At 54.9% G+C, this 12,326-nt stretch overlaps 1 protein-coding gene across 2 annotated transcripts in view; it reads right to left on the reverse strand.

The window, feature by feature from the left end:
• The window catches only part of CHRND (cholinergic receptor nicotinic delta subunit), a 45,180-nt gene that overhangs the window by 22,885 nt on the left and 9,969 nt on the right, over positions 1-12,326 (reverse strand). Inside the window, exons 7-10 of one of the 2 annotated variants that reach the window (XM_075570975.1) lie at positions 11,601-11,801; positions 8,313-8,424; positions 7,402-7,516; positions 5,152-5,362 (exon numbers count right to left, since the gene is read on the reverse strand). In XM_075570975.1, coding sequence (XP_075427090.1) covers positions 5,152-5,362; positions 7,402-7,516; positions 8,313-8,424; positions 11,601-11,801 — 639 coding nt within the window. The remainder of the gene's footprint in view (positions 1-5,151; positions 5,363-7,401; positions 7,517-8,312; positions 8,425-11,600; positions 11,802-12,326) is intronic. The other variant, XM_075570976.1, reaches the window with a different exon arrangement.

Consider the following 12,326-nt stretch of genomic DNA (forward strand, 5'->3'; position numbering starts at 1 on the left):
CCCCTGTTTGCATGGTACGATGAGCCTGTGTGTTAGGTGTGTGATGCTGTGCCCCTGTTTGCATGGTACGACGAGCCTGTGTGTTACGTGTGTGATGCTGTGCCCCTGTTTGCATGGTACGATGAGCCTGTGTGTTAGGTGTGTGATGCTGTGCCCCTGTTTGCATGGTACGATGAGCCTGTGTGTTAGGTGTGTGATGCTGTGCCCCTGTTTGCATGGTATGACGAGCCTGTGTGTTAGGTGTGTGATGCTGTGCCCCTGTTTGCATGGTATGACGAGCCTGTGTGTTAGGTGTGTGATGCTGTGCCCCTGTTTGCATGGTACGATGAGCCTGTGTGTTAGGTGTGTGATGCTGTGCCCCCGTTTGCATGGTACGATGAGCCTGTGTGTTAGGTGTGTGATGCTGTGCCCCTGTTTGCATGGTACGATGAGCCTGTGTGTTAGGTGTGTGATGCTGTGCCCCTGTTTGCATGGTATGACGAGCCTGTGTGTTAGGTGTGTGATGCTGTGCCCCTGTTTGCATGGTACGATGAGTCTGTGTGTTAGGTGTGTGATGCTGTGCCCCTGTTTGCATGGTACGATGAGCCTGTGTGTTAGGTGTGTGATGCTGTGCCCCTGTTTGCATGGTATGATGAGTCTGTGTGTTAGGTGTGTGATGCTGTGCCCCTGTTTGCATGGTACGATGAGCCCGTGTGTTAGGTGTGTGATGCTGTGCCCCTGTTTGCATGGTATGACGAGCCTGTGTGTTAGGTGTGTGATGCTGTGCCCCTGTTTGCATGGTACGATGAGCCTGTGTGTTAGGTGTGTGATGCTGTGCCCCTGTTTGCATGGTACGATGAGCCTGTGTGTTAGGTGTGTGATGCTGTGCCCCTGTTTGCATGGTATGACGAGCCTGTGTGTTAGGTGTGTGATGCTGTGCCCCTGTTTGCATGGTACGACGAGCCTGTGTGTTAGGTGTGTGATGCTGTGCCCCTGTTTGCATGGTATGATGAGCCCGTGTGTTAGGTGTGTGATGCTGTGCCCCTGTTTGCATGGTACGATGAGCCTGTGTGTTAGGTGTGTGATGCTGTGCCCCTGTTTGCATGGTATGACGAGCCTGTGTGTTAGGTGTGTGATGCTGTGCCCCTGTTTGCATGGTACGACGAGCCTGTGTGTTAGGTGTGTGATGCTGTGCCCCTGTTTGCATGGTACGATGAGCCTGTGTGTTAGGTGTGTGATGCTGTGCCCCTGTTTGCATGGTACGACGAGCCTGTGTGTTAGGTGTGTGATGCTGTGCCCCTGTTTGCATGGTACGACGAGCCTGTGTGTTAGGTGTGTGATGCTGTGCCCCTGTTTGCATGGTACGACGAGCCTGTGTGTTAGGTGTGTGATGCTGTGCCCCTGTTTGCATGGTACGACGAGCCTGTGTGTTAGGTGTGTGATGCTGTGCCCCTGTTTGCATGGTACGACGAGCCTGTGTGTTAGGTGTGTGATGCTGTGCCCCTGTTTGCATGGTACGACGAGCCTGTGTGTTAGGTGTGTGATGCTGTGCCCCTGTTTGCATGTTACGACGAGCCTGTGTGTTAGGTGTGTGATGCTGTGCCCCTGTTTGCATGGTACGACGAGCCTGTGTGTTAGGTGTGTGATGCTGTGCCCCTGTTTGCATGGTACGATGAGCCTGTGTGTTAGGTGTGTGATGCTGTGCCCCTGTTTGCATGGTACGATGAGCCTGTGTGTTAGGTGTGTGATGCTGTGCCCCTGTTTGCATGGTACGATGAGCCTGTGTGTTAGGTGTGTGATGCTGTGCCCCTGTTTGCATGGTACGATGAGCCTGTGTGTTAGGTGTGTGATGCTGTGCCCCTGTTTGCATGGTACGATGAGCCTGTGTGTTAGGTGTGTGATGCTGTGCCCCTGTTTGCATGGTACGATGAGCCTGTGTGTTAGGTGTGTGATGCTGTGCCCCTGTTTGCATGGTACGATGAGCCTGTGTGTTAGGTGTGTGATGCTGTGCCCCGGTTTGCATGGTATGACGAGCCCGTGTGTTAGGTGTGTGATGCTGTGCCCCTGTTTGCATGGTACGATGAGCCTGTGTGTTAGGTGTGTGATGCTGTGCCCCTGTTTGCATGGTACGACGAGCCTGTGTGTTAGGTGTGTGATGCTGTGCCCCTGTTTGCATGGTACGACGAGCCTGTGTGTTAGGTGTGTGATGCTGTGCCCCTGTTTGCATGGTATGACGAGCCTGTGTGTTAGGTGTGTGATGCTGTGCCCCTGTTTGCATGGTACGATGAGCCTGTGTGTTAGGTGTGTGATGCTGTGCCTCTGTTTGCATGGTATGATGAGTCTGTGTGTTAGGTGTGTGATGCTGTGCCCCTGTTTGCATGGTACGATGAGCCTGTGTGTTAGGTGTGTGATGCTGTGCCCCTGTTTGCATGGTATGATGAGCCTGTGTGTTAGGTGTGTGATGCTGTGCCCCTGTTTGCATGGTACGACGAGCCTGTGTGTTAGGTGTGTGATGCTGTGCCTCTGTTTGCATGGTATGATGAGTCTGTGTGTTAGGTGTGTGATGCTGTGCCCCTGTTTGCATGGTACGATGAGCCTGTGTGTTAGGTGTGTGATGCTGTGCCCCTGTTTGCATGGTATGATGAGCCTGTGTGTTAGGTGTGTGATGCTGTGCCCCTGTTTGCATGGTACGACGAGCCTGTGTGTTAGGTGTGTGATGCTGTGCCCCTGTTTGCATGGTATGATGAGCCTGTGTGTTAGGTGTGTGATGCTGTGCCCCTGTTCGCATGGTACGACGAGCCTGTGTGTTAGGTGTGTGATGCTGTGCCCCTGTTTGCATGGTATGACGAGCCTGTGTGTTAGGTGTGTGATGCTGTGCCCCTGTTTGCATGGTATGACGAGCCTGTGTGTTAGGTGTGTGATGCTGTGCCCCTGTTTGCATGGTACGATGAGCCTGTGTGTTAGGTGTGTGATGCTGTGCCCCCGTTTGCATGGTACGATGAGCCTGTGTGTTAGGTGTGTGATGCTGTGCCCCTGTTTGCATGGTACGATGAGCCTGTGTGTTAGGTGTGTGATGCTGTGCCCCTGTTTGCATGGTATGACGAGCCTGTGTGTTAGGTGTGTGATGCTGTGCCCCCGTTTGCATGGTATGACGAGCCTGTGTGTTAGGTGTGTGATGCTGTGCCCCTGTTTGCATGGTACGACGAGCCTGTGTGTTAGGTGTGTGATGCTGTGCCCCTGTTTGCATGGTACGATGAGCCTGTGTGTTAGGTGTGTGATGCTGTGCCCCTGTTTGCATGGTATGACGAGCCTGTGTGTTAGGTGTGTGATGCTGTGCCCCTGTTTGCATGGTACGATGAGCCTGTGTGTTAGGTGTGTGATGCTGTGCCCCTGTTTGCATGGTACGATGAGCCTGTGTGTTAGGTGTGTGATGCTGTGCCCCTGTTTGCATGGTATGACGAGCCTGTGTGTTAGGTGTGTGATGCTGTGCCCCTGTTTGCATGGTACGATGAGCCTGTGTGTTAGGTGTGTGATGCTGTGCCCCCGTTTGCATGGTATGACGAGCCTGTGTGTTAGGTGTGTGATGCTGTGCCCCTGTTTGCATGGTATGATGAGCCTGTGTGTTAGGTGTGTGATGCTGTGCCCCTGTTTGCATGGTATGACGAGCCTGTGTGTTAGGTGTGTGATGCTGTGCCCCTGTTTGCATGGTACGATGAGCCTGTGTGTTAGGTGTGTGATGCTGTGCCCCTGTTTGCATGGAACTTACAATCTATGGTTTTTGGTGCCCGAGACACAGGGAGATAAAGTGACTTGCCCAAGGTCACAAGGAGCCGACACCAGGAATTGAACCAGGTTCCCCTGCTTCACACTCAGTGCCAGTCAGTGTCTTTACTCACTGAGCCGCTCCTTCCCCTGCTTTACACTCAGTGCCAGTCAGTGTCTTTACTCACTGAGCCACTCCTTCCCCTGCTTCACACTCAGTGCCAGAGTCAGTGTCTTTACTCACTGAGCCGCTCCTTACCCTGCTTCACACTCAGTGCCAGAGTCAGTGTCTTTACTCACTGAGCCACTCCTTCCCCTGCTTCACACTCAGTGCCAGAGTCAGTGTCTTTACTCACTGAGCCGCTCCTTCCCCTGCCTCACACTCAGTGCCAGAGTCAGTGTCTTTACTCACTGAGCCGCTCCTTCTCCTGCTTCACACTCAGTGCCAGAGTCAGTGTCTTTACTCACTGAGCCGCTCCTTCCCCTGCTACACACTCAGTGCCAGAGTCAGTGTCTTTACTCACTGAGCAACTCCTTCCCCTGCTTCACACTCAGTGCCAGAGTCAGTGTCTTTACTCACTAAGCCGCTCCCTCTCCTGCCTCACACTCAGTGCCAGAGTCAGTGTCTTTACTCACTGAGCCGCTCCTTCCCCTGCTTCACACTCAGTGCCAGAGTCAGTGTCTTTACTCACTGAGCCACTCCTTCCCCTGCTTCACACTCAGTGCCAGAGTCAGTGTCGTTACTCACTGAGCCGCTCCCTCTCCTGCCTCACACTCAGTGCCAGAGTCAGTGTCTTTACTCACTGAGCCGCTCCTTCCCCTGCCTCACACTCAGTGCCAGTCAGTGTCTTTACTCACTAAGCCGCTCCCTCTCCTGCCTCACACTCAGTGCCAGAGTCAGTGTCGTTACTCACTGAGCCACTCCTTCCCCTGCTTCACACTCAGTGCCAGTCAGTGTCATTACTCACTGAGCCGCTCCTTCCCCTGCGTCACATTCAGTGCCAGTCAGTGTCTTTACTCACTGAGCCGCTCCTTCTCAGGGAGATTTTAAGTTTCTAAACCAGGGATGGGCACCTACAGGTCAGGTTTTCAAGATATCCCGGCTTCAGCACAGGTAGCTCACAGTCCCTGCTTCAGCACAAGTGGCTTAATCAGTCCATGCTTCAGCACAGGTGGTCGAATCAGAGGCTCAGTCCTCGACTGATCCTCTGATTGAGCCACCTATGCTGAAGCTGGGGTATCTGGAAAACCTGGCCTGTTGGTGGCCCTTGAGGATGGGAGTTGCCTCCCCCCCTCCATTCAAGTCTGAGGCACTGACGCTGAAAAATCAACGCGCCAGAAAATCCGTCCCGCAGTCTCCACACTGTGCACATCGGGGCGGTCCCACATAAAACCTGGTCTGGCTCTTACGGGCGGGGGTGGCTCGGCTGGTCAGTCCATGCCGCTCCGACTGCTTCTCGAACATGAGTTCGCTCCGGGACTTGACGCTGAAGTATTCCTCAGCCTTCACGATGTACCCCACGGAGCTGCTGCGACGCAGGAGAACCCCACTCCACGGCTCCGGATCGGGTTCCGCCGGCCGCGACATGTGCAGGAGACGGGGCAGCTTGTGCAGGAACAGCTGGGGGGCAAGGAAATGAGGTCACAATCATCAAGGAAGTGACATCAGCAGAAAAAGGACAATGGTTGGAAGTGTCAGCAAGCGCAAGGGGAAATGACATGAAAAAGAAGGGGAAGTGACCTCAGAAGCAGAGGAATTCATATTAGAAGGCGAGGGAAGTGACATCAGAACTAGAGGAAGTGACATCAGAACTAGGGGAAGTGACATCAGAACTAGGGGATGTGACATCAGCTGCCAAAGGAAGTGACATCAGGAGAATTAATGACGCGTTGCAAGGCAAAGTACATGAGAAGTTAGGCGGAGTGACCACAGGAGGAAAGAAAAATAACGTCAGGGAAAATGAAGTGACATCAGAATGAAATGAAAGTGACATCTTTGGGCAATGGAAGTGACATGGGTGGTGACATCATACAAGGTGCTAGAGTTAGAGGAGCCTGCCTGTTTTCTGTCTCTCTCTAGGATCCTGGCACACTCGATTATCACATAAGATGCCAATGTGCAAAAACCCTACTCATGTGTTAGCCAGGACCGTCAAGCTGTGAAGCTTCAACCTCCCGTCACACCGGGCAGACAGGGTGTGAGAGGGTCAGGCTCTGGCCGGGATGTTGTGACTGTTGAAGATAAGTTTTCCATGGTGGCTGGTAGTTAGACCTCTCCTAGCGATCCGAACATGGCCACACACCACGGTCATGATGTTCCTCTGAGCCCCAACTCTTCCCCTGCGATGCCCAAAGTCTCATGTTCTCTATTAGGCTGAGTCCCCCGCTGGCGCTGAGCTGCGCACGAGCAGACGCAGGACATCCGGCTCGCATGCTTTGAGCGCCAGCGCGGTCAGCGCCAGCACGGACTCAGCCTTATACTGCACAGCTGAGTAGAGACGGGCCAATCCGCCCAAATCCATCTCCCGTATTTTCTCCCCTTTCCTCCCCAAAATACGTTTCGCGGTATAAAATCCACAGACTGCTTTGATCGGTTTTAATCCGCGCGGGTTCATCTAAATCCGCCATTGGATACAATCCGTTGGCGGATTCTTAGGAACGCATTGCTGAATCCGCGGATTGGATTCTGCAAACCCGTCCACGTGTATTGGTAATAATAATAAAAAATCCGCAAAAACGCGACTCGCTCTTCTTCAGATTGATCCACGGAAATACGCGGACCAAAGGAACTGGCTGATCCGCAGCGGATCCAAATTCGCCCCCCAAAATGTGCCCATCTCTACAGCTGAGCTGTCCTAACCAAGCAGAACCATTTGACCATTTTTGTAGTTACGGTTAGAATTGAGGGTGAGAATAGGAAATTAATGAGCGGCACTCGCATCTAATGCATGAGACTTCCAAATTAACGTGAGACTTGACAAGGCCGAGACCGCGCCTAACCCAGACGTGGCATGGGCAGGAGGCCTCTACTGAATCCAAGGAAAAGGGAGACCAAAAAGCGCACCAGCACAAACGGAGCAGGAAGAAACCAGGACAAAAAAATGATTAAAAGGGCACTTTAATGTGGCAAAAGACCCATCCAATGCATTTCGAACGTCGCAGCGTTCTTTTTCTGCGACGTTCGAAATGCATTGGATGGGTCTTTTGCCACATTAAAGTGCCCTTTTAATCATTTTTTTGTCCTGGTTTCTTCCTGCTCCGTTTGTGCTGGTGCGCTTTTTGGTCTCCCTTTTCCTTGTATTGCATTGAGTAGCTGCACAGCCTGCCTGCCTGCCCTACCAGGATGTGAGTATTTGCATATTTTTCAGGGGAACCTGCCAATGAGACTGATGGTGAGTGGGTTGCACCACACACCACCTGTCTTCAGGAGGATAGTACCCATTATATGACACAATAGGTACTATATCAATTGTTAGTACCCTGGTACAGTGGTCTGGCTTATTATCATTTTGAGATATACCTGCATTTGAGCGCTTCAGCTATTTTCCATACTCTACTGAATCCAGTCCAACAAGAGCTCAACATGCACGTTCGGTATGAATGCAGTGGCCCCACTAAGTAAGCCACTTTATTTGCTCTGGGTGTCTGTCGGGGACTTACCTCTTTCATCCGGTCGGACAGGATGTGGGTGCTCGGTGTTCTAAAGTGTATGTTCAGCACAATGGCACAGCTCACAACCACAATCGTCACCAAGACCATGATAAACATCAGATACCTGGGAGAGGGGGACAACGAGATCGGAGCTCACCGCCCGGTCCTTACAGCTCTTCCAGAACCTTCATCTGTAGAGAGGAACGTCACAAGGGCTTGCAATCTAATGGCACTTGTGACGTTTCTTGAGCCCCCGTCTTTTACTTGTGTTCAGGGGTGATTATGTCCTGAGCCCTCTGACCTGTGATGGTGCTAGCGGGAGCGGGAATGTCAGTGGCACTTCGTTGCCATTAGGTAGGGGTTCTTACCTCCAGCCCTCAAGACCCCCCAACAGGTCAGGTTATCAGGATATCCCTGCATCAGCACAGGTGGCTCAATCAGTCTCTGCTTCAGCACAGTTGGTTCAATCAGGAACTAATTCAGCACAGTTGGCTCAATCAGTCGCTCAGTCTTCGACTGAGCGACTGATTGAGCCACCTGTGCTGAAGCAGGGATATCCTGAAACCCTGACCTGTTGGGGGCTCTTGAGGACCCATGCCGCTAGGGGTAGCAATACCTTGCTCTTCAAGCAGCAGAGGAATTAGCCGTTAACTGTATTCTGCCTTTGGATTTGTAGCCATATTTAAATGCTGGCTCTGTATCTCCTTGGCTTCTTACTGTCAGTCACCGTTGAAAATCAGTGGAAGTTTAAAATGGCCAAGTTAGTGTGTTCTGTATAACGCCCAGGCACAGAATCTGGGACCGTCACGTAACCCACGCCCAGATTTTGCACGGCTCTGTGGCATTGGGTGTATGTGTGGACGTGCCCCGAAGAGTTCCCCTCTTCTCTGCTGCTGTTAAACCCTTTGCATGGGACTCACTTGCCGATGAGGGGGATCGCCAGGGAGGACTCGGGGAGACGCTGGGAGATCAGCAGCAAGAAGACAGACTGAGCAAGCAGGACGGAAATGGACAAGGTCATCTTCTCCCCACCTGCGGAAAACAGACTGTTACAGACAGGACTTCCCAGACTCCTCTCTGTCCTGCAGGTACAAGGCCAGGTGTGAAAACGCGGCACATTCTAGAGGAAAATAAAGAAGATCTATTTCATTGTTCCATCGGAGTCCACTAGGACGAGGGAACATTTATCAGGAAGAAAGTAGATAACAATCCCAGATGTATTTAATAGTTGTGTAACTTTAAACTCAAACATACAACAACATATACCATGGTATGTAGTGTACCGTGTACACGGGCTTCATTAGGTGCTTATTAGGGGGTTACATGTAACGGAGGGAAGAAAACAACAAGAACAAGCATTTAACTCTGAGTTATAGAAACACAGAATTTTCCGGCAGATAAGAGCCGCGCGGCCCCCCGTGTCTGCCCATATTCCTGTCCCACGCGGCCCCCGTGTCTGCCCATATTCCTGTCCCACGCGGCCCCCCGTGTCTGCCCATATTCATGTCCCATGTGGCCCCCGTGTCTGCCCATATCCCTGTCCCACCCGCCCCCGTGTCTGCCCATATCCCCGTCCCACGCGGCCCCCGTGTCTGCCCATATCCCCGTCCCACGCGGCCCCCGTGTCTGCCCATATCCCTGTCCCACGCGGCCCCCCGTGTCTGCCCATATTCCTGTCCCACGCGGCCCCCGTGTCTGCCCATATTCCTGTCCCACGCGGCCCCCCGTGTCTGCCCATATTCATGTCCCATGTGGCCCCCGTGTCTGCCCATATCCCTGTCCCACCCGCCCCCGTGTCTGCCCATATCCCCGTCCCACGCGGCCCCCGTGTCTGCCCATATCCCCGTCCCACGCGGCCCCCGTGTCTGCCCATATCCCTGTCCCACGCGGCCCCCCGTGTCTGCCCATATTCCTGTCCCACGCGGCCCCCGTATCTGCCCATATTCCTGTCCCACGCGGCCCCCCGTGTCTGCCCATATTCATGTCCCATGTGGCCCCCGTGTCTGCCCATATCCCTGTCCCACCCGCCCCCGTGTCTGCCCATATCCCTGTCCCACCCGCCCCCGTGTCTGCCCATATCCCCGTCCCACGCGGCCCACGTGTCTGCCCATATCCCTGTCCCACGCAGCCCCCTGTGTCTGCCCATATCCCCGTCCCACGCGGCCCCCGTGTCTGCCCATATCCCTGTCCCATGCGGCCCCCGTGTCTGCCCATATCCCTGTCCCACGCGGCCCCCCGTGTCTGCCCATATTCCTGTCCCACGCGGCCCCCGTGTCTGCCCATATCCCTGTCCCACGCGCCCCGTGTCTGCCCATATTCCTGTCCCACGTGGCCCCCGTGTCTGCCCATATTCCTGTCCCACGCGCCCCGTGTCTGCCCATATTCCTGTCCCATGCCGCCCCCGTGTCTGCCCATATCCCTGTCCCACGCAGCCCCCGTGTCTGCCCATATCCCTGTCCCACGCGCCCCCGTGTCTGCCCATATCCCTGTCCCACGCGCCCCGTGTCTGCCCATATCCCTGTCCCGCGTGGCCCCCGTGTCTGCCCATATTCCTGTCCCGCGTGGCTCCCGTGTCTGCCCATATCCCTGTCCCACGCGGCCCCGTGTCTGCCCATATCCCTGTCCCACGCGGCCCCCCGTGTCTGCCCATATTCCTGTCCCACGCGGCCCCCGTGTCTGCCCATATTCCTGTCCCATGCGCCCCCCTGTCTGCCCATATCCCTGTCCCACGTGGCCCCCGTGTCTGCCCATATTCCTGTCCCGCGTGGCTCCCGTGTCTGCCCATATCCCTGTCCCACGCGGCCCCGTGTCTGCCCATATCCCTGTCCCACGCGGCCCCCGTGTCTGCCCATATCCCTGTCCCACGCGGTGCCCGTGTCTGCCCATATTCCTGTCCAACGCGGCCCCCGTGTCTGCCCATATTCATGTCCCACGCGGCCCCCGTGTCTGCCCATATTCCTGTCCCACGCAGCCCCCGTGTCTGCCCATATCCCTGTCCCATGCGGCCCCCGTGTCTGCCCATATTCCTGTCCCGCGCGGCCCCCGTGTCTGCCCATATTCCTGTCCCACGCAGTCCCCGTGTCTGCCCATATCCCTGTCCCACGCGGCATCCGTGTCTGCCCATATTCCTGCCCCCGTGTCTGCCCATATCCCTGTCCCACGCGGCCCCCGTGTCTGCCCATATTCCTGCCCCCATGTCTGCCCATATCCCTGTCCCACGCGCCCCCGTGTCTTGCCCATATTCCTGTCCCACGCGGCCCCATGTCTGCCCATATTCCTGTCCCGCGGGGCCCCCGTGTCCACCCATATTCCTGTCCCACGTGGCCCCCGTGTCTGCCCATATTCCTGTCCCACGCGGCCCCCCGTGTCTGCCCATATCCCTGTCCCATGCGGCCCCCCGTGTCTGCCCATATCCCTGTCCCATGCGGCCCCCCGTGTCTGCCCATATTCCTGTCCCACGTGGCCCCCGTGTCTGCCCATATTCCTGTCCCACGTGGCCCCCGTGTCTGCCCATATTCCTGTCCCACGTGGCCCCCGTGTCCGCCCATATTCCTGTCCCACGTGGCCCCCGTGTCTGCCCATATTCCTGTCCCACGCCGCCCCCGTGTCCGCCCATATTCCTGTCCCACGTGGCCCCCGTGTCTGCCCATATCCCTGTCCCACGCGGCCCCCGTGTCTGCCCATATTCCTGTCCCACGTGGCCCCCCATGTCTGCCCATATTCCTGCCCCACGCGGCCCCCGTGTCTGCCCATATCCCTGTCCCGCGCGGCCCCGTGTCTGCCCATATCCCTGTCCCACGCGGCCCCCGTGTCTGCCCATATTCCTGTCCCACGTGGCCCCCGTGTCTGCCCATATTCCTGCCCCACGCAGCCCCCGTGGCTGCCCATATTATTACCAGCTGTAACACCTCAGACCCTATTCTTGGCTCCTTTTGCATATTCAGAATAGCATTATATATATCCCAAGCCTGTGTGAATCCCCTTACTGTATTAGCCCTCACCCCCTATGCTGAGGGTCTATTCCATGCATCCACCACCCCTTCTGTAAAGCACTTCCTCACATCCCCCCCTCGCTGCCTATAATGACACGATAAGGTCACAGTTGCCCCCCCGAGCCCACAAAGAAAGGAAGAGTTTGGCTCCTTTTGATGAGGATATGATGGGGTTTAGGCCCAGCAGCATGCTGATACAGTTGTGCGCAGACTCACTGTCAGCCGGCAGGTAGAAGACGAGGTTCGCCATTAGCGAGATGAGCACGCTGGGCGTCACGATGTTGATGATGTAGAAGAGGGGCTTGCGCTCGATGATGAGGTAGAAGGTGATGTCCTGGTACTTGGTACTCTCAGGCGAGACGCTCTTGTCGATGTTCTTCTTGGCCGGGATATGCACGATCTCCCACTCGCCGTTCTCTGCGGGAAGGAGGCACAACGTCTATCGGTTCTAAGCCTTTCTATAATACCTTGCCATCTAATTAAAAATGAGCGCCTGGGATGTCCTACTTATCAGAGACACTTTTCTGCGCTGGCGGCAGAGACGGGTGATTATTTGGATCCGCAGCGGATTGGCGCATTTGTTTGGTCTGCGGATTTCCGCGAATCGGTCTCAAAAAGGGCAATTTGTCTTTTTTTCGAATGTTGTTTGATCACCGCCAGCCCCCGTGGATTCCGCGATCCGCTGGTGGATTTTAAAAATCCAATCCGCGCGCCGATTCCTGAATCCACAGATCGGACGTGTAAAATCCACCAGCGGATTGTATCCAACGGCAGTTTTTTTGGTTCATCTGCACGGATTGAAACTGAAACAATCCGCCAACGAATCGTACCGCGCAGAACGGGCAGAGACGGGACAGCTCGGGAAATTGCGCAAAGCAGATTTTGTCAGTTTCGATCATTTCTACACGTTTGTGTCTTATATATATATAGACATGCAAATGA

This window comes from Ascaphus truei, chromosome 14 (genome assembly GCF_040206685.1).
Source record: "Ascaphus truei isolate aAscTru1 chromosome 14, aAscTru1.hap1, whole genome shotgun sequence".
Taxonomy (NCBI): domain Eukaryota; kingdom Metazoa; phylum Chordata; class Amphibia; order Anura; family Ascaphidae; genus Ascaphus; species Ascaphus truei.